Source organism: Vidua chalybeata, chromosome 5 (assembly GCF_026979565.1).
Source record: "Vidua chalybeata isolate OUT-0048 chromosome 5, bVidCha1 merged haplotype, whole genome shotgun sequence".
Lineage (NCBI taxonomy): Eukaryota > Metazoa > Chordata > Aves > Passeriformes > Viduidae > Vidua > Vidua chalybeata.
In genome coordinates, this window is record NC_071534.1 from 3440188 (window position 1) to 3462195 (window position 22008).

The 22008-nt window shown below is 50.1% G+C and overlaps 1 protein-coding gene across 1 annotated transcript; it reads left to right on the forward strand.

Annotated features, from left to right (window-relative positions):
- Nucleotides 1–118: 118 nt before the first annotated feature.
- ADA2 (adenosine deaminase 2) lies at nt 119–21627 on the forward strand. Its single transcript, XM_053942367.1, has 10 exons — nt 119–261; nt 1235–1560; nt 3838–4063; nt 10714–10924; nt 14170–14297; nt 15311–15401; nt 15705–15813; nt 16746–16903; nt 17692–17894; nt 18550–21627. The coding sequence occupies exons 2-10, from the start codon at nt 1248–1250 to the stop codon at nt 18656–18658; spliced, it is 1548 nt and encodes a 515-aa protein (XP_053798342.1). The 5' UTR covers nt 119–261; nt 1235–1247; the 3' UTR covers nt 18659–21627.
- Nucleotides 21628–22008: the final 381 nt, after the last annotated feature.

Sequence of the window (22008 nt, forward strand, 5' to 3'; positions counted from 1 at the left end):
TGCCTCCTCCTCCTCCTCCTCCTCCTTATATATTCATGAAGCAGCGCAGCTGGGGTGAAATAAAAGCTGGGCGAGCCGGGGCGGCTGCACAGGAAGAGGAACTCCGTGTGCCTGGCTCCGCACGGCCGGGACGGACCCTGCTCTTTATCTTTCTCCTTATCCGGGCTGGGACGGCGCTGGCTCGCCGGAGGCAGAGCCGCTCCCCTCTCGCTCGGGCAGCGGCTGCGTGAGCTCTGGATGCCAGGAGGAGGAGAGTTGACAGTAAGTGAGTCAGTCTCACCACGGTTAAGATAACACTTTCTTGGGGATGTTTCCTTTTCTAAGCTCAGAGCCAGGCCTGGTAGGGGGCTGCATCCACCCCTGCTCTGTTTGCTCCCCAGCACGCCTTCAACCCCCAGGACCCAATAAAGGGGCTGGGGATGTCTTCCTGGACCTACAGGTGGAGGAGAGGCTGGAAGGAGAAGACACGTGCACAAGCAGGGCCTCTCTATGTAATTCACACAGGCTTATTTCAAAATATTGAGCCCTTCTCCAGCCTGTTTTGCTCTTGAGAGATTGGCACAAGCCTGGTGTTGAAGGATTATATTGCAGTTGTGCTTTTTGGGGGGGAGGGAGAGCTCAGAGTTCACGTGTGCCTGTCTCCTGTGATCTCTTACTACTCCCATGGTCTCACTTCCATCCCCTTTCCTCTGGCATTGCAAGGAAAGGACCCACCTCTGTTACTGCAGAGAAAGCCCTGTGTTATCCTGCCTGTAAATTAACCCTTTGGATAGCTGGAATATACTAAAAGGGAGCAACAGGATCTTCTCTCAACTGGAGGGAATTGGGATCCGATCAGTTCAAGCCAAATCCCTTACCTGGACATTATCAGCACAGCCAGCACCTTGGCACCAGCACATGAGAGCTCCCTCCTAGGCTGCAAGCAACATCCTGATCCCACCAATCCCCCATTCCAGGGCTGGGCCTTTGCCTTACTGCACGATGTGCTGCCAGTGTGATCCAAGGAGCAACATCTCTTCACCCTACCCAGCCTTGCTGTGCATAGTCAGCACATTGGGAGTGTGCTGATCCATTAGCCCTAAATTCAGGGGACATTGGTACCAGGTGTCCCTGCCAGTTCTGAGCATCCCATTAACCTGCTGCCTCTGCAGGATGGGCCAACAACTTGGCAGCCCATTGCCGAGGTGCTCCCTTCTGACCTCTGCTAATGCCTCAGTCTTTTCTCCCTGTCAAGGTGCAGCTCTGAGATGAAACCTCCATCTGGGCAAGGCATGAGGCTGGCATACCTTCTCCTGAGCCTGGCTTCCCTCTGCCTTCCCATCCCTCTCTGGAAGGACCGGGACTCCCTGATGCAGGAGGAGAAAGCCCATCAGACAGGTGGCAACTTGGTGCTGAGCAGGCAGGAGCAGCAGCTCAGTACAAAGCTCGTAAACCTCAAGAAGAAGGAAGTGGAGACAGCCATAACAACAGGACAGTTTCCTCCAAGCATGCACTTCTTCCGGGCAAAAAGCCTCATTGATCAGAGCACGGTGTTCAGCATCTTAAAGCGCATGCCTAAAGGTAGGCTTGGCTTAAGGAGTCTCATCTTACTCATCCTTTCTCATCTTTTGCTTTCTGAGCTGGGACAAAACACAGGATGTGGGAGACAAGCTTCTGAGAGCTGTAAATTGTGCTCCTTGGGCTTCAGGAAAAGCCCTGACTTCGAGCTCAGGGTTGGGGTAGGGGGAGAGAGGAAGAGGGGGATGGATTGGGTGAATACACATTTCCAGCAATTGTGGCATTTGGTTTAACTTACAATATGGATCCTTAAGCTTTCAAGAGTGGAGAAGGGACAGAGGAAGCAAAGACAAGAAGAAATGACAGACATCCCCATTTGCTCAGCATGTTCCAGCCAGGGCCTCTCTTTTTCCCACATACACATTCCACAAACAGGCTACCAACCTTATTCTGTATCTCAGCCAAAAGTGTTGCATCCCCCAGGAAGTGTTTCTGCAGCAGACCTGGAAGTGTGCTGGAAAGTCTGGGGGCACTAGAGGAGGAAGGGGCTACCTCTAACACTGAAATCTTTATTTTCTTTCTTGCTGTGTACAAGTCAAAGCCTGTGTACTCCCAGCACCTAAAGTGAGCTTATAAAAAGGAGAGAGAGCAACATTTTTACATGGGCAGGTAGTGACAAGACCAGGGGGGTCAGAATTGAATTAAAAGAGAAGAGATCTTGATTAGATATTAGTAAATCTACTCAGAGGGTGGTGAGGCACTGGAACAGGTTGCCCAGAGAAGTTGTGGCTGCCCCATCCCTGGAAGTGTTCACGGCCAGATTGGATGTGGCCCTAAGCAATCTTCTCAACTTCTCCCTCCCAGTCTCTGCTGTGGGATGGAGATCCCAGTCTTGCAGCATCCCAGTCCATTACCATAAACAATCAGTGTGTCAGAAATGTCATTGTCCTTTCATGGCTGAATTGAACAGTGAGAAATTTAAAAGTACTTCCCTCTTCACCTCCAGTATCATTGATACCAAGTGGGAGACAAAACAAACAATTAACACTTTTCAATCCAGGCAATGTTTAAATGGGCTCTTGGATTTTTTGCAAGGGCTGTAAGCTTTTAGGGCCAAGATCACATCCTTGTAGCTGTTTGAGGAGGATTTGATCAGAGCCTCTGGGAGTTCCTGTTGTTTCAAGCACAATTGTAATGTCTGTTGCTGCTCTCATAGGGAAGAAGGTGACATTGCCAGCCAGAGGAGGGTCAGACAGCTGCAGCATGCCCAGTCTGGTGCACCAGCTCTGCTGAGAGCAGCAACCACAGCTCCTCAGCATCTTTACAACCAGACCCTCTGCAGTGGGAGGTCATAGACATGAGTCTATATTAGATTAGTCCACTATAAATTATAGTCTGGAACTTAATCTAATGTCAAATACATACCAGTCTCGTGTCTTGTTCTTGCTGTTCATGTTCTCCCTTTACCCTTAAGGGCATCAAAGCTATTTTGACTAAGAGGTCTCCCCTAGACTAATAAAATGCATATCTAAGACTTCAGCTCTCACAGTATCTTCCCTTTACAAAGGTGAGGCATAGTTCAAGCACCAATAACAGCAGGAGTCTTTGGAAAAGGAGAGATTTCAGCAAGATGAAATGGTAAGGAAGGTGAGCATACAGAGGATGCTTCCTGTGCCAGGAAAACTGGCAGCTGCCCACATACTGCACAATAACAGAGTGCCCCAGAGGCCCTTCGTGCTGGCCAGCAGCAGATGTACAACGTAAGCAAGCATGCTTTTGATAAGGCACAGAAGTAAATTGTACTTCTGCATCCGAGTGCAATTCCCCAGAGTAACGTGGTCTGGGATTTTGGTGTATGCCAGAGTTCCAGAGAGTGGAAAGAAGAGACACGCATTAGACACAAAAATTGAAGCTGGGATCCAAACAGCTTAGAGACAGAGCCTTGCTTCAGGTGTGCTTCAGCCAGCATGCCTTGTAAACTGCTGCCTCCTGTGCAAGTTTCTCTTTAAGACAATGGGGCCTGAGCCAGCTCACAGCAAAGTCTGCCTGAAAGACCTTCAGTAACTCGGAGCATTTTCCATCCCAGTGGAGAAGCAGAGCTCCCTATTGATTCCCCCCCACCCTGTGCTCCCAGGGAGCTGTCAAGCTCTGCCTGCCCAGTGTCTGATGTGGAGGGGCCACGTCCTCCAGCCTGGGGGAGGCAGAGCAGCAGAGGGAGAGTTCGCTCACAGCCTTCTCGGAGCATTTCCAGACACCCCCGGATGGGCAAACAAACTGCTCCCACATTAAGCCTTCTTCCCGGCTGCCTGGGCTCATCAGGGTGTCCTTGTCCCCCACCAGGTGCTGTGCTCCACCTGCACGACTTCGCCATGCTTAGCGTGGGCTGGTTGGTGTTCAATGCCTCCTACCTGCCCGACTGCTACATCTGCTTCACCCCCGCGGGCTCCGTGCGCTTCCGCTTCTCCCGGCCGCGCCCTGCCCGCCCGCCGCCAGCCCAGTGCTCCCAGTGGCTTCTGCTGGACGCCTACCGGGGACAGCTGAGGGACGTGGCCGAGTTTGACAGAGGGTGAGTGGAGGGGGGGGGGGGTGGCCAGCCTGTTGGAGCTCCACTGTGCGGCCAGCGGGAGCATTCTGGTCCGGCTTTCCCTTTCGCTCGCTGCTCCGCAAGTGAGGAGCTCCATAAGTGAGGAGCTCCATAAGTGAGGAGCTCCATAAGTGAGGAGCTCCATAAGTGAGGAGCTCCATAAGCGAGGAGCTCCATAAGTGAGGAGCTCCATAAGCGAGGAGCTCCATAAGCGAGGAGCTCCATAAGTGAGGAGCTCCATAAGTGAGGAGCTCCATAAGTGAGGAGCTCCGTGTCTAGGGCTGTGCACGTGAAAAAGGAAACGGCCAGATAAGAGCTTGAAGGCTGCAGCATTGAGTACACCGGAGTCAGGGAGCATAAAAATGGAATTTTTCTGTGCACGCTCGCTCTGGTCCTCAGACATGCTGAGGACAGTAGCTGAAGTAGATTTATGAGACTTGTCTCCAACCCCCCTCAGCACCCAGGCTGAATGGGCTCTCAGTGTAGGACAGGGCTGCACGGTGCCTCATCCAGGGAGGTATCCAAAAACTGGGTGAGGAAGCCAGGTAGCTGATGAACAGGCTCTCCCCAACAGCAGAAAAGCCCTTTGCAAAGTCACTGTTTTGATTCAGAGCAAGAAGTTGGGCAATTTACGTTAATTATGGCACTAGCAAAACCTCTCAAACTTCCCAAAACAAAACCCAACCCAACTGTCCCTCCAAACACCAAACTTATTTTCTGAGGCCTGCCTTTGAAACCCCACTGGCACCCAGCACCTGGAAGCATGAGGCACTCGTTGCCAACAGGCACCAGGAGCTGTGGCTTGCCCTCCTGGTCACTGGCTGAGCCAAGGAACCCCACACACGGGACCCCTGCCTGGTCTGGGGCTCCTTCCCCTCAAACACCCTCCTGCTAACAGAGCTTCTGCCCTTGCAGGCAAGGCTCCTGCAGCTGTCCAGGTGCTCACACCTCAGCTGGTCCCCCAGAGCATCACTCACCCTCCTGCAGGAGCTCCCTTCCCTGCAGGCAGCTCCTGCCTTTACTGCTGGCAGCCTTTTATCAGGGCTGGGCTTGTCTGAACCACCTGGCATTTATTCACTTACAGGTGGCTGGGAAGAGCCTGGCTCCCTCTCCAGCCAGTGGTGATGGGAAGACAAATTCCTATCTCCCCATCCAGGGCTGTTGATCCCGGGACAAAGCCCTGCTGGAAAGGCCAAGAGGAAGCATGCAGCTCTGCCGTGGTGTGTGGGGGGCTGGAGAGAGCACGCTAAATAATGCATGAAGTCAGACACTGAGCGATGAGGACAAAGGAAAATATTGAGTAGCCATCCATTCAGAGGGCACTGCTGTCCGTGGCGCTCCGGGGCCTGGGGTCTGCAGAAAAAAACGTGTGGGGTGTCGTGTAATCACAGACAGTATTGCCATGCCAACACACAAGGAGAGGGCTGGATTAAGGCAATGCAGATGACCCTAATTCCAGCATTTCCCAAGTGAAGCTTGGTGGGTTTTACTGCAGTGCTCTTCAGTGAGGTTGTGTGCTCTTAAATAGAGAGCTTTTAACTCTTAGTGAGCTGGTATCCCCTCCACGTGGAAGCTGTCTGGGCTCTGTGCCCTGCAGTTCTGGGAAGGAGGTCAGGTTGGGAAGCTGAGGAGCTTGTGGCATTGCCTTCCCTCCCCAAAACCAGCAATGGGCAGGGCACAGGGGTCTGACTCTCCAGGGCATCCACCATCCCTCTCTTATGGAAGTCCAGAAGGGAAGGAGAAAGTGCCAGACCCTGGGCTCTTGACCTTTTATATCCTGAGGCTCAACTGCCCTGACACGTCATGGACGAAATAAGATCCAGTGAGAAGTCACCGATCTCTGTCTTCCAGAGAGAAAACTGGTTCCCCATTAGCTCCCTTCCATTTCTGCTGGGAGTGATGAGGAAGGAAAGATGACAGCACCAGCTCTCTTCAACCACACCAGGAGACCCATAAATAATGTGCAGGAGACTGGGTTTTGAAACAGCTTCATTTCCTTAAAGCACAAGCAATTCCACTGGGCACTGAGAAGTGTCTCAGGAGCAGCCCTTCATTGCACTTAAGTTGTGTTTCCATGGCATGATGCCACTTTCTGTTCTGGCAGAGGCTGAAGGGCAGGGCATCCTGTGTACCCTGTACACCTGGGTGACCGGGGCTGTGCATTGTGTGGCTCCCTCTGTTCCTGTGTGGAAACACTTGTTTTCAGAGGCAGTACTGCCACATTCCTCTTCTTTTGTATTTGCCTGACAGTGTTTAGTGGCCACAAGTCAGAGCAGGGCTTCAGAGTGGCAGGCGCTGCACAGAGCCTCACTGCAAGGGTCTCCTCAAATGTGGAGGGGAAACGGAGGCAGAAGCCAATGAAGTGATTTTCCTCAGCAAACATGAGCCTGAGCCAAGAACAAACTTGGATCTCTGGCGTCCTGGGTGCTCACTTATCCATTTGAGTATGTTGTCCTTCATTTCTTGCCCTTCCGTGCTCATCACCACAAAATCACAGAGGAGTCATTACGCATAATGTGCAAACACACCAACAACAGCCACACTGAGGCACTTCCCCTCTATTCTCATCTAATCCCTGGGCACTAGTCTAGGGGTTAGGAATGTTTTTGGCCGTCTGGAAATAGGTCTCTAGCCAGGAATAGGCCCCAATCTGTTCTGCTTCTCAGTTTCTGGAAACTCTCCCAGTCTCTTGAACATGTGCATCCCAGGCTACCTCTCTCCTGCGCTCCTCTTTGCCCTTGAGCACTGACAAGCTGAGAGAAAGCAGATGTCAGAGGAAAGAACGGATGGATAGTTGGGTGGTTTCAAGGAAGTGTCAAGGGAATATGGCAGCAGGGAAGGGCTCTCATGCAAGACAGGGTGGATCAGCAAATGTGAAGGAACAATGGAAATGTTTCGAGAAGCTGCACCTCTTTCACCTTACAGCATTTCTGACCGGGAAGGGCTGGAAGAGAGGGGAATCTGCAAGATTTTTTTTGCTGCTTGCATTTTTAGGTACATATACGCACGTGCACGTGTGTGTGTTTGTGTGTGTGTGCTCTGGAAGGGACTCCTTTTGTTTGTTTCCCTCAAGAGAAAGTCTAATCATTCCTATTCAAAACACACATCTCATGGGCCAAGACCCCAGAGTATTGTGTTACTGGTGAGCTTCCAAAAGGATGCTGTTAGGAGAGCCAGGAGACCACAGGCCAAGGGACAGTGAAAGGAAGGGAATTTTGCTTTCCTACTTAAAAGGAAAAACAATCCTCACTTATTTTCTTCACAATCAATTACGATACAGGAGAATGCCATTCTTTCCCTCAAGAAGCAACATAATGGCTGCCATCTCCAAAGCAAGAGCATGCCCCCAGATATTTAGGGAAGCAGCATTGACATTCCAGATATTTGTAAAATACCACTGCACACCCCCCACCAGCAGCACAGGGACTGAGGCCGTGCCCAGCAGAGCTCTCTATCACCAGGATGAAGTCATCTGTGAGGGAGCTGACACCACGGCCGAGGCTTCAGGGACAACTCCCCTGGGCACTGGTGGCTGCCCGGGCTGCCATCACCTTCCCCTCTGTCTTCTGACTGCCTTATCTCACAGAAAAATAGGGCAGTGTGTGCAGTGAGAGGGGGGAAAAAAAGGAATAAAAATCCACTACAGAAACAAAGCACTCCACTCCCTCTACAAGTCTCCCCTTGGGGAGAAGAAGAGGGGATGAGAGAGAGCGAGAGAAAGCGAATGAACCACATGTGACAGATGTTAGTCACACTATTTAATGCACCACTGGAAGACATTTAGATACTATGGTGAGGAGAGGGGCATAATTACATCGAGAACAGAAAAAGGAGCAGGAAAAAAAATCCCTTTAAAAACAAGGCAACAAAACCTTTCACTTCTGTATTACATAGCACAGGGAAGGAAAATGGGGAAAAAACCCAGGAAAAGAGAAAGCAAACCCACAGCTGAAAAGAAATAATCCTTGGCTGGTCATTTTAGCCGTGCCCCTTTGGGCATATGCGTTGCAATAGCATTGTTCAGTGCATATATGACATGACATGGAAGGCTGTTTGTAGTCTGCACCTGATCACTGGTGAAGGCCCATTCCAGAAAAGAAGCAAAAAATTAATGTATTTATGAAGCTTTGCATGAGCTACTGATGGCAAAAGCCCCCAAACCCTTAGGAGATTATCTGGTGATCAAGGATGGATCACTATAATGCAATAAATCTTCAACAGTTGTAAGGATCAATAATCAGTCTCAAAGGGAAGGGGATTATAAAGAGAAGTACAATTTGATTTATGTGCTTTTAGGAGCAGGGTGGTGTGGGGATTTATCGCTGTTTCTAGCCCAAGAGCACAGGCTAAGTAAACAACAGCGAGTTTGTACAGCCAGATTTAAAGGCAGGAGCAGAGCCCTGCGTGTGCTCATTGCTGGAGGAGCCGAGTTCTCACAGGACAAGGGGAGAAAGTGGTGGGAGCCCGACTAAGCACCCATCCTTATCTGAAACGGAGCTGCCTGGAGTGGCGAGAACGGGCTTGCACGGCCTTTTGATCCACGGGGAGGTTTTTCCCTGGGCGCTCGCAGCGCCGGTGGGAACAGCCCCGCTCGGCTCCCGGCTCCGGGCAGGTGCCGAGCTGGAGGGGAGCTGCCCTTCGGCCGCGAGGGAAGGGGAAAATTCTCCTTCCCCCAGCTCTTCCCACACGAAACCTCCCTGATGAGCAGCAGCACACCCCTTTCTGCCGGCGGCTGCCCCCTCCGCGGCTCCGGCTGCTGGATCAGCGCCTTCGGGATGCTCCCGACTCCTGCATTCCTGGTTTCTAGGGAGATGCCGTGGTGTCTCCGGCTGCCGCCTGCTCCTCGCTGCCCGCCCCTTCCGTGGTCCAGCTCGGTCTTCCCTGGTTGCATGGATTACTGAACAGTAGCTGGGGTTGCCCAGGGTCCTGCGATAATGGCACCAAAGCCCCTATTGTAATGCATGGGAGGGCAGAGCCCAAGTTGCTGTGGAAACCTTAACTGTGAATTTTCCTGACTGCTGAGCACTTAAAAGTCTCATCCTTAACAGTAGTAGCATATCTTTTAGGTACAGGTTTGCTTCTAAAATAGTTCCTGGCAAAGAAATTAACAGAGTGAGGAAGAAATGAAACTGCAGGCCCTGGAAGAGAATCCTTAGAGAGTGAAACAGCAGGCAAATCCTGGGGGAACAGGCTCTGTTTTATGGGCAGGATGGAGGGATTCAAAAGGCATATCTGTCCAGGATGTCTTAGTTTATGAATTTGGACCAGATCACATTTTACATCTGTAGGGGGGCTGTGGGGGTTTAATTCCATCCACAGCAGTGTCCTGGATGAAGATAATAAGATCACAAATCAAAGCCACACCTCCCATATAACAGAGCAGAGCACTGCACGAGGATGGGGGCCAAGACATCAAACAGGAAACATTATTAAAGATCAGTAGCTGTTATTGAGGGGAAACAATATACCCAGATGAAAGCTGAAGCATGGCTGAAGGTATTTCTGTCTGAACCTGCTTAGCCCCTGACACGAGATAAGCATTGGGCCAGCAAGAAAACATCTGTAGGTTTCTGTGATGGCTTCCATTTGTCCACCCAGGAATGAAGTTAAGCACCCCTGCATTGCCATTTAGACTTTGCCCACTGGTAGGAGAAATTTATTATGAGCTGCTCTTCAGGTGGAAGAAGGAAGGCTGTTGCCAGGGGCAGGGCTTCAGGTGGGATGAAGGCTATCAGCTTGCCAGAGGATGGTGGTGTGGCACAGATGCTCACCTGTCCTAAATGCAAGCTGTCACCCACAATTGGATATTCTTGCAATTTACTGGCTCCCTTAAAGTCTGCTTGATAAAACTACCCACTGTCTCTCTGGATGTCTGAAATAGGCTTATATGCCAGCTGAGTGTATGGAGGAAATAAATACATTTCCATCACTCTAAGGAAAAGCCAGGACTGAGATTCTTATCAGCTGTTTCCCTGAAGTAGCTATCAGCAAGGCAGGTGGGGCATCAGGTTTGTTCTCAGTGGCTGGGAAAAATGATTTCTGATACAGAACTGTCTTCCCCTTGCATTTTTTTTTTTTTTTTTGGATGGCATATTTTGACTATACAAAGGTCAAAATATACCAGGACAACTTATGGGCTCAGCAAGCAGGTTGGTGGTGGCCCAGTACATGGCATCTCCTGTAAACTCAGTCTGCCCTTCAGGTGCTGAACAAAGGGCCAAGTGTTGTGACTTCCATTGAAGATTCTCAGGAAAACGTATTGTCTGCAGGAGTAATGTTCATGCCTACTTTCAGATTAGGGATACCCTGGGTAGCAGAGTATAACTGAAATAAAAGATTTTCAAATTATGGATACTGTGGGTAGCAGAGTATAACTGATATAAAAGCACCATACTTGTTTTTGTAACTCTGTTCCTTGAAAAAGGGACGGGGCAGGTTTTAAGCACCTACTCCTACCCTGCTTACAGCTCAACATGTATCATACAAATTCTGTGCCAGCCATTAGAGGAGTAAATACAGGTGGCAGAAAAAATGACCTGAATGCTTCCTAGTTGCACCAGTCACTGTTGTACTGCAGTGCCAAACAGGCTCTGTTTGTTCTCCTCATTCCTTCTCTCCTCCCTTTTCTATAGCTTGCTGAGAAACCTGACCCTGGTGACAGATGCCCCTGAGCTGGCCTACCCTTCTCAGACTTCCATTTGGAAAAGATTTGAAGAAGTCTTTCTCATTGCCTCTGGACTTATCTGCTATGCACCTGTGTTCAAGGCCTATTTCTACCAGGGGCTGCTGGAGCTCTATGAAGATAACATACAGTATGTTGAGATAAGAGCTATCCTGCCTGCGGTACGTGGGGTTTGGCTTCTCTAGTGATCTTTTAAATCCTTATTTCTCCATAACTTTTCTCAAGCCCTATCTTGAATTTAGTTTTTGGATGTTTGCATACCTGCCCTTCTAAGGATGCTGGAAAACCTTGATCGTATTCAAACGTCTGTCTTGGAGATTTGCATGGGCAAGGCCTTGAGAGACTCTTTGTTCTTAATGGCTAAGGGAGGTACCTGCTGTGACATAGGCACAAAACTACACTGTACAGTCACACTGGGAGCTGGGTCAAACTCTTGCTCATTGGGAAGATGTAGCTCAGTTTTGTCTGCACCAGAATCACCTGTTCTGTGGCAGCTACTCTGAACAAATGTCCTGTCTTGGATAGAGACTTATTCTGGAATAGTTACCTTATTTTAAATCCTCAGCTTATTTCAGAACAATTACTCTGAATAGGTGAGTCAATCAATTGGCAGAACACCAAACCTCCCACAATCTGCAGACAACCTGAAATTTTGGCTGTGTGTATGAAGTATGAACTGCTCCTTTCATTGCTATTAACACCAAAATCTGGTAATGGCTCAAGCCTTTCTCCCTGCGTGCCACACAGAGCTGGTCAGGCTGTCCTACAAAACCACCCTGCCCAAATGCCTCCCCAGGCACCAGCAGACCACACCACCCTAAGTGTTCCCATGTCCCCAGTGACAATTTTGTCACTGCAGACACACCTTTCCCATGCAATTCTCCAGCCAAGCTCCATGCAGGACTCTGTGGGGGTGGGAGTTCTATCAGTCTATTGTGCCTGAGAGGAGAAGGATGTATTGCAAAGGGAAAAAAAAAAAAAGGACGTGGAGAAGTCCACAAAGTTTACGTGAGTCTTTTCAGCCACCACCAGTCTTTGGGGTACCTGGAAAGAGAAAATAACTGCAATGTCAAAATGCCTGTGAGGCAGCGTGAGTGCTGGTGTCCCCTCAGGCCACACAGCTTTCCAGGCCAAGAGTATCTATCTGCCTTGATACAAGTGTGTGGGCCTGACTGGAAAATACCCTGCCTTTACCATCAGCCCTTAGACACGGTTCTAAGTCCTTTTGAAGAGAGGCTTGGCAGGGAAGATTTGCTTCCCATCCAGCTCCTGCTGCTGGCAGCAGCCATGGGAGCATGCAGAGCCCTGGGGCTCGCCCGCAGCCGGCAGCTGACGTGCTGTGAGCTCCAGAGCTGTGAGTGCCAGAGCTGTGAGCTCCAGAGCTGTGAGCTCCAATGCTGTGAGCTCCAGAGCTGTGAGCTCCAATGCTGTGAGCTCCAGAGCTGTGAGCTCCAATGCTGTGAGCTCCAGAGCTGTGAGCTCCAGTGCTGTGAGCTCCAGAGCTGTGAGCTCCAGAGCTGTGAGTGCCAATGCTGTGAGCTCCAGTGCTGTGAGCTCCAGAGCTGTGAGCTGCAATTCTGTGAGCTCCAGTGCTGTGAGCTCCAGAGCTGTGAGCTCCAGTGCTGTGAGTGCCAGAGCTGTGAGCTCCAGAGCTGTGAGTGCCAATGCTGTGAGCTCCAGTGCTGTGAGCTCCAGAGCTGTGAGCTGCAATTCTGTGAGCTCCAGTGCTGTGAGCTCCAGAGCTGTGAGCTGCAATTCTGTGAGCTCCAGTGCTGTGAGCTCCAGAGCTGTGAGCTGCAATTCTGTGAGCTCCAGTGCTGTGAGCTCCAGTGCTGTGAGCTCCAGAGCTGTGAGCTGCAATTCTGTGAGCTCCAGTGCTGTGAGCTCCAGAGCTGTGAGCTGCAATTCTGTGAGCTCCAGTGCTGTGAGCTCCAGTGCTGTGAGCTCCAGAGCTGTGAGCTGCAATTCTGTGAGCTCCAGTGCTGTGAGCTCCAGAGCTGTGACCTCCAGCGCTGTGAGCTGCAATTCTGTGAGCTTCAGTGCTGTGAGCTCCAACGCTGTGACCTCCAGTGCTGTGACCTCGAGCGCTGTGAGCTCCAGGCAGGCTGCCTGCAGCCCGGGTACCGTGGCAGGGAATGCCAGGAGCCGTGGCCATGCTGGGATGAAGGGCAGCATGGGCAGCGAAGGGACAGCCAGGCTGAAGCTGGGGTGAGAGGGCAGGGAAATTCTTCACAGGGAAAGTCAAGGTGAGCAGGGTGTGACGGGAATAGCAAGATGCTCGTGTGGCTGGAGATCCTCCACAAGGCTCGGACAGCAGCGCTGAGGCTGCAAAAGCTCTCCTTGCAGCAAAGCCTGCCAGAAGCGGCCCCTGAGGTAAAGTAAATGAAACTGGGATTTAGTGTGAAACAGCAAACACTGTGGAAAAGCCCCCTAAGCCCAGCTGTGTTTGCAGATTCAGCTGTGTAAAGTCTCACATTCCCATGGGCTGCAGCTGGGGAAAATTCCCTCTGAGCATCTGCAGCTGCCCCACGGCTGCTGGTGCCTGCAAGGGGGACATCACATTGTGACAGGGTGTGGGGCTTTGCGAGGGGCATCCCTGCAAGGGACAGCACCAGAGAGGAAGTTAGGGGGTGAAGTGGAGCAGTTGAAGGCTGGAGGAGAAAAGTGACAGAGAAAAGAATGGTGAGAATCTCTCCTTGTGAGAGGAGAACTGATGGAGTGGTTTCAGCTGCTGTCTGTGAGCGACTGCAGGCAGGGCCTTTGTGGGTTAGTATCAATTCAGGGTCTCCACCCCTGCTGAAATCAGGGCAAAAGCCCTGAGAACAGCCCTGGTAGAGAGGAACCTCCAGAGCAAGTTGATGAGACAGAGCATGCCAGAAAGATTATTTTTCCCATTTTGCAGCCAGAGACCTGGGAAAGCATGGCAAGACTAAATGACTGACTCAAGGTCATGAAGCAAACCTCTGGCAGAGGGGAGCAGGAGCCCAGCTCAGCTGGTAGCTTATGGAGCTCAGCCATCGCGTGCCTTGGGGCTGCCTCAGCTGACAGATTGCCACTGCAAGGCACAGAGCATGTGTGAGCCACAGACAGCTGGACAAAACACTGCAGCGCTGGATTCAGACAGGAGTAAGAAGTCACGGTCTCCTCAGGGCTCTCAAGGGCGTTTGCTTGCCACGTCTGAACACAGAGAAACTTGTATCACATAGGAGGGAGGAAACCCACTCCTTGGTTCTTGCCAGCCGGTAGGGGCTTGAAGAAGGAAATGTTCTGCACAGATTTTACTGCTTTTGTTTCCCTGCCCTGTTCTCAGGACCACAGCACTCTGCTTCTCCCAAGGTTTTTGTCACTTCATTTCTCCCACCTTCCAGTAAAACACCTCTTCTAACTGCTCCTTTTCACGCTGCAGGTGTACGAACTGGATGGCACCAAGCACAATAAATCATGGTCTGTGGCAGCCTACCGGGAAGTGACCAGGCAGTTCGTGAAGGAGCACCCAGACTTTGCCGGAGCCAAGGTTATATTTGCGGCGCACAGGTAGAGGCAGAGCAGGGCTAAGAGCAGCCGTGCTGTGTCGGAGGTGGGCAGAGGGCTGGCAGAGGCAACGCTGGGCCGGAGCGCCAAAGTTGGCCGGCGACGTCCACGTGCGTCGTTAGAGCCGGGCGTTGACTCCGGAGACGTTCCCTGTGAAAGGCTGAGGGTGACAACCCATCTGTGTGGGTCTGCCTACGTGCCAGAGGAGCGCCCGTGAGCCCTGGGAGCGGGAATGAGCCCGGGCAGGGCTGCCTGCGTGCGTGTCCACGCCGTGCCTGCTCTCCTCCCAAGCCTGGATGCACTCCCCTGGCCCGCAGACACCGAAGCAGTGATGGCAGTGCCTGAGTATGGGCACTCGGTGTGGCAGGGACTGGGCACACGCTGCAGCCCCTGTACGGAATGTTCGTGCTGCTGCCCCGGGCAGGCGGGCACAAGGCTGCTCTCCAAGGCAGCCAGATGCCATGAAGTCATGTGAGGTGATCCTCAGCAAGTAGAGCAGACCTCTCGGCAGCACTGACTCGCTCTGGTTTGGCACAATGCCCTCTCCAGTTCAGAGCTGGCTTGCCTCTCTGGTCAGCTTGAGTACGGACACGGTCTGCAAAATGCACCGAGAAGTTTAAGAAACCTAAATGTAAAACTCTCTTGAAATGCAGTTACTGCCTCACCTCCCAGCAAAACAGCCGGGAGGAAACAAAAAAAAAATTAAACATTTTCTCTCCACACTGTTGTGTTCCCTTCCCTGCTTGGTAAATGGGAAATCCAGTGAGTTAGACAAGCATGCCTCAACACAAGTGACAGCAGGGTCTAGCCAGGCATTTCCTGGTCATTCATGGGTTTTGTTTCACAATATCAATTTTCTACTGCTGTTCCTCTAGAGACCTGAAGTTGGTTGTCAGATTCAAGGGCAACTTGCATTTTGGAAATACCCCTGGGGCCCCCATTTCACAACTCAAACCCTGAGAAGGCAGGCCCATGGGAGTCAGCTTCTGCAGCGCTTTCTCTCTCTTGCTCTCTAGGATGCTGAATGTTTCCCAGATTAAAGAAGCCATCGTCACTGCCATGGCACTCAGAGCCCGCTTCCCAGACACCCTGGCAGGCTTCGACCTGGTAACTGTATTTCTTCTGGGGCTTCACATTAACCCCTGCTGATATAACCACATATATACCATGGCATATGTTGTATGCCAGAGCCAGAACCTCCGCTTTCAGAACACTGAAATCAGTGTTAATGAATTGCAAATCCTCCAGCTAAGGATTTTGTTCAGGGTAATTGACAAAATCCCCTGAAAGAATCAGCTCCCTACCCCACAGCACTGTAATTTCAGCACAGCTGGCACCTCATTTAGATAGAGCTGAGAGTCCCACCATCTTCCCAAGCGTGCTCAAAAATACCTTTCTGCCTTCCCCCAGGTTGGTGATGAGGACGAAGGTCATTCTTTATGGGACCTGAAGGATGCCCTGACCATCCCATATTCCATGGGGGTCAACTTGCCATACTTCTTCCATGCTGGGGAGACTGGTGAGCATGAGGACTCAAGGCTTGTTATTGCTTTCAGAGGCAAGACTGAAATCTTGCAAAGAGCAGAAGCAGCAAGCCTGGCTTGCTTGCTGGCTGTATCAAGAGGATGTGAGTGCATACACATGCACATAACCACTTTCCCCTGTGCTTCTCCCCATCTCAGTTTGGGGCTGTGGCATTCCTACGTGACCCCTCCCTGCATTTTGACTGTAGGTGTCACATTGCTCAGCGTCTTTGACCTGGTGTGACAAGGAGTCACATGTAGGAGTTGTTGCTGGTAGCCATTTCCCCCTTGGAACAGCACTCACCTCCCATCCACAGCAGCAGCAGAGTCCCCCAACCATCATTTTACATTTAAAGGTGAAATAATGTTTGAGCCAGACTCGAGTCTTAAGTGAACAGGCTTATCAAAGGAACTGATGTACCCTTCATTCCTGGGGCAATGTGTTACTGCTGGCAATATATTACTCGGTCTGCATTGGTGGGATTTATCCTAACCAGGAGAGCCGTGTGCCTTGTGTGTTGCATGTTGACATCAACACAACAAGTGTGGTTACCCTGGGCTCCCTTTATAGCTACAGGCAGGAGCAAGCACTTCTAAGCCACAATACATCTCATTCTAACGCACAGGCTACTCCCCAGTAATTGTTACTTCTCTCCATTGACAAGTAATGGAGTCCAGCATAATTAACTCAGCTGCAAGAGCAATACTGAAACATCTAAAGCCAGGTGAGATGAGTGGGTATCTCTGTGCTGGGCAACATCCTGAGCAGATTTAGATCCCTGTTTCACTGAAAATGCAAGTGGAAGCTCTGAGCATGAGCAACCCTCTCGCCTCACAAATTGGGACCTCTCTTAACAAAATCATCTAGCAGTTTGAGAAGCTTTATTTCCTCACAGCACTGCAGTGACTCTTATCTGTCTCTGCTCAGACTGGCAGGGCACCTCTGTAGACAATAATGTGCTGGATGCATTGCTACTGAATACCAGCAGGATTGGCCATGGACTTGCTCTCATTAAACACCCAGTAGCCAAAAATTTGTCTCTGAAGAAGGATATTCCTGTAGAAGTCTGTCCCATCTCCAACCAGGTATGTTGTGATGTGGCTGGGTCACTGTAAAGGGGTTTACCATTGCTCTGAGGGTCAGCTGGGGGGCACCTACAAGTTTGCTGGCTTAGTTTCCTTTGCAGCACCTTACGCTGCAGTTTGATATGTAGACATACACTGTGAATATATATAAGGCTTGTAATGCCAGTCAGAAAAAAAAAAAAATTAAATTCCTGTCCAGAGGAACTCGGGAAGGCAGTCCTCCCTAGTGGAGATGAGGCCTGGAGACAGAGATGCCTTAAGAGACATAATTGAAAATACTTCAAGGCCAGGAGGGCCAGAGGCTGACAAGCTGCAATTGTAACTGGAAGTCCTTGGTTTTGCAGAATTTATAACCAGTGGGAACTCTTTTGCAGCACATTAGCGTGGTGCCACTGTCCCCTGTGTGCAGCAGAAAGGACACTTTGGGTGGAGATTTATTGGTGTGAGCCTTGAGGGAGAGAACCCTGATACCAGCCCCAGACACCTCAAGCTAAGCACCACAGCAAATGTGTGACCAAAAGACTGTTCCTGAATTGCTCACAGTCAAATTGTTCTAAATAAGCACAAGTTATTCACCCCACTGGACTTGATTAAGGTGGTTTATTTAAGGAATTAATCTCCTTGTACAGTCAGTGGAGACAAGCTGCTTCCTCCTGCAGCAGTTCAGAGCAGAAAACAGTCCTTTGGAGCCTGTCCCTCCGTGACCACTACCGGCTGTCACAGGCAGCCCTGGCAGGTGCCAGTGTGACACAGCTGCAGCAATAACCTGGCGTGGTGCTGTCTCCCAGGTCCTGCTGCTGGTAGCTGACTTGAGGAGTCACCCTGCAGCTGACCTCATGGCTGAAGGGCACCCCATTGTGATCAGCCCCGACGATCCCCCCATCTTTGGGGCAAAGGGAGTCTCTTATGACTTCTATGAGGTGTTCATGGCCGTCGGAGGGATGAATGCTGACCTGAGGACCCTAAAACAGCTTGCACTCAACTCCATAAAGTAAGTTCATCACCTCTCTCACCTTGTCATAGTAATCATAAGGAGACTATCAGCTTTCCCCCCCTTGCTTGCATTTGGGTTTTGGCCCCAGAGTCTCCTCTGCCACATGAGCTGGGCTTCTGTCAATCCAAAATCTCCTCTGTGTGTCTTGTCCAAAGGCAGGCCACAGGGAGCCCAGAGGCTCCTCTGCCTGTGTTCTCAAGTGCCTTTCTCTGACTCCATGCCCCAGTGTATTCCTTCTTTTCCATTCTTTGTGACCTTGCCTCCACCACCTGGTTCTGGATTTGGGAGAAATTGTATGTCTTTGTATCACTTGTCTTTTTCTGCCAAAATTTAACTTGCTGCAGTGTTTGCCATGACTCATCTGGGAAACACAGGAAAACAATTTGCATTTTGTTTGTGTGTGTGTGTTTAACCCCTTTTTCTATTAACTGGACAGTTCTGAATGTCCAAAAAATAGTTTGGACGTGATGCCCAGGGTCTTCCTGCACATTCCTTGGCTCCTGCCTGTTATATACCCTGTTACTCTGTGTGGTGCAGGCATGTCCTGCAAGGGTTAATCTCTTGCTGCCTCCTGCCTTTTCATTTTGGTGCTGCTCTTGAAATAGCTGCCCCCTTGTCTCCTGCCTGACACTGACCTTCCTCCTCCTCACAGATACAGTGCCATGCTACCGGATGAGAAAGCCAAGGCCAAAGAGCTCTGGCAGAAAAAATGGGACCAATTTGTGGCTGACCTCTCTGATAGCTTTCTAAGGGAGCTGTAGAGAGGACAAGGCTCATCTCAGAAGGCATTTGGCAAGCTAGAGTGAGCCAGACTGATTGCTAAGAGGGAGACTGCTTCTTCCGTGTGACCTGAGCAGATGAACGGACGTCAAAGTCTCACCTGGCAGCAGGCAACTCTGCTAAGCCAGGCTTAATGGGCTTAAAGCTAAGAAGGAGCTGCACTATCCTGTGAAACTCATGGACTGGAGGTAAAAGGGAGCAGTGAGCCTTTAGAGCAACCACAAGAAATCACCCTGCTCAAGAAAGTCAAAGTAATTAAAATTGCCAATGACCAAATCCTGACATCCTTTTTCAGGAAAAACATGCTTTCCAATTAGAGTCAGCAGGAGATCACCAACATGAGGATCTCTAAATTTTGCCTTATCATTACAAAATGCAGACCTTGTCCGGAAACAGCTAAGACAAACATCCAACCATTTGGGCCACTGACCTTCAAGAGAGCAAGGACTGAAAATGACTCTTGTTATGTTTAACCCTGGGCCTGCTGCCAAAATAGCACTGCTAGGTCAAAGAACCAGTCATAGGTCTGATGTCTGCTATTTCAGGACCTACCATGGCTGGAAACAAGCTGGTGGAACTTGCTCCCAGAACATTTAAGCCTGGTTGCACAGTGATCATAAAGCCAGAAGAGAGATGCCTCAGTTGCCAGCAGTTTTTTTACTACAAAATCTTTTCCTGTCCTCTGGTCAAAAGGAAGACAAAACACACTTCAGGTTGAGTCAAAAACATCCTGGCTTCCCAGACCCAGCTTGATTAAAACTATCCCCCTGCACAAGGCTGTGTTAACACAGACATTTATAGGAAACACCTTTTGGTTTCAGGGAGTTTCAGGGAGTTCCACTACCAGCCTTGCTGAACTCATCGTGCAAATGTGGCTTTATTCAGCCTGTCAGAGAGATTTGCACCTTGGTAGAGAACTGCTGTGGATATCCACAGGGCTCATTTGGACCTCGGTGGTTTCCAGCTTCTTGGCAAAAAAAAAAAAAAAAAAAAAACAAACCTACAGAAGAAATAGTCTCTTGACAAGCTGATTCCCTGTCTTAACATCATCAAAAATATTAGAAGGAGAACTAGTTGCAGGGAGACTAAAAAAAAAAACCAGAACAAAACCAAAACAAACAAACAAACAGAAAAAAGAAATCTTAAGCAGATTGCTAAATAAATTCAGAAAAATCTTTCAGCTCACACATGCCAAGCATGCAGCCAGGATCAAAGAGCATCTTTCCCTGACTTCAGTACAATCATGCTGGTTTGCATCAGTCAAGGGAGAATTGACAAAAGTTCCTGCTGAAAGACGTCTCCCTCCTCTGAACCACAGCCTTGCAAAGGCTGTTGTTTCCTAATCTGACCAGCCTGGGCCAATTGGATCTCTTTATGCTTTCTGTTAATTGTCTCAAGCAGCTTGGCCGTAGTGTTTATTTCCACTGACCTTGGCTGGAGCACCTTAGCAGGAGGCAAACACACTTATTACAGAAGTGGATCAAGCTGCACAGCCTGTGTGCCCTGTGTTAAATTGCCCACAGCTCACAGGCTGCAACTTCATCTCTGGTTATCCCAGAGAAAATAAAAACCAACCAAACCACACACACACTACAAACCCCATCACAGAACACAAATAAAATCACAACAAACAGCAGGTGTGTGCATTGCAGAAGGCAGCAACACAAACCACAAAAATGAAAGAGTGAGAGCCCAGTCACACCCCTCACTAACTAGGGGGGGGCTAAGTGCCTTACACCCCCAGCCCTTTTCAGCCACAGCTACCTCTACTCCAGCTCCCTCTGCCCACGCCCCCAGCATCTTCCTCTGAAGCATCCTGATATTTTTGCAGACTGACCTCTCCTGGGCCTTGATACAGATTTGGTCCTGGGAAGGAGTTTTATACTGGAGGAGTAGCCAGAGCAGAGCCACCCTCCCTCCTCCTGCATGGGTGTTGCATACAGAGCTCAGACTAAAGTCCCCAGGGTAGGCTTTGGTCATGGCCAGGTTATAAATGCTGGCTTGGGAAGTGCTTTACTTGTAATGCTGCTGAGGAGAACCACAGCAAACGAGCAGAATAGCTGCTGACCAGCAACCCCAAGCCCTGTCCCTCTCAGCAACCTGATCTTTCAGCTTTGCTATATGTGGATGGATGAAGATCTTTATTTGCCATGAGTTGATTCTCCCTTAAATAAGCCTCTTTGCTGCCAAGGTGAAGCTAATCATTACAGAGCCGTTGTGGGAGGAGCTGAGCTCCTCAACACACAGGTTGATCCATGCCCCTTCCTCTTCTACCACAGCAGAAAGCTTTCAGCTCTTCCTACAATGGTCTCTTGAGGTCCTGAACCACTTTTTGGTTACCTGTAGTCCTCCTTTCTCCTCATTAAATGCAGTAGTTGCAGGGCTAGATCTTCCATTTGCCAAATGCTTGCTGGAACCAGTTTATCTGTTGTGTCCAATTGGTTCTTGCTTTCCTAGGAAAAGCCTGTTGTGCACATGGTCATTTAGGTTTCTGCAAAAATCACAGGGGTTTAAAATGGCACAGGTCTGATGCAGCCCTCAAAACTGGGAGTGTGGCAGAGGGAGGGCCAGCCTGCCTTACTGCTGGGAATCTGCTCTTCCTTGGAGTATGTCTTAACTGGGAGAAAGGTGCAGATGGGGAAGCCCAGGCTGCATCCTCGCCTGTCTAACTCCAGGTGTGCAGAAAAGGAGGGCTTTAGGCTGGACCACAGCAGTTAAAAAAGATCAATTCATTCAGCTCCATTCAAGCTTTGGGTAAATTTGGCTGCAGGGCTTCACTGAGACTTGGCTTTTAGCAGCACTATTCCAAGGGTTTTGCTGCCAGTCTACTCCCTTTTGCCCAGTACCTTGGCTCCCTGCTCACATTTGTTGGCAAATACATCACATATAATGCTCTCTTGCTTGTCTCTTTCAGAACATAGTCTATAATTAAATTTTCAAACCTGTCTCAGTCATGGGGGTTATTTTTCCCTTTTTTTTTTTTTTGGCTCCCTGTTAAAAAGAACAGGGGATACATGGATTTGATGGGAGGTTTTAATCTGGAACATGCCGTGGAGCGGGATGTCTCACATCACTCAGCCTGGAGTGATCAGGGAGCCTGAAATGCCTTCTCAGCATGCTGCAAAGGGCAACTTGATCTGTGGAGCTAACACAGTGTTAAGCCTGAGTCCTGGCCAAGACACCACACAGGTGCCCTGTTCCCCCTTCCCCAAGCCCCACAGTAGCTGCATGCAGCTCAGGGCTGTGTTTTGACACAGAGACCACCTGACAGACAGGATTTGCTCGCCCTGACTCTCCTCCCACTACAGTTTTGTACCTGTCTCTGTGGTGC

Coding starts and splice junctions, on each gene's coding strand:
- ADA2 (XM_053942367.1), top strand. CDS start 1,248: ATGAAACCTCCATCTGGGCAAGGCATGAGGCTGGCATACCTTCTCCTG. Junction 15,402..15,704: donor CCCTGGCAGGCTTCGACCTG/GTAACTGTATTT, acceptor GCCTTCCCCCAG/GTTGGTGATGAGGACGAAGG. Junction 16,904..17,691: donor TCTGTCCCATCTCCAACCAG/GTATGTTGTGAT, acceptor GCTGTCTCCCAG/GTCCTGCTGCTGGTAGCTGA.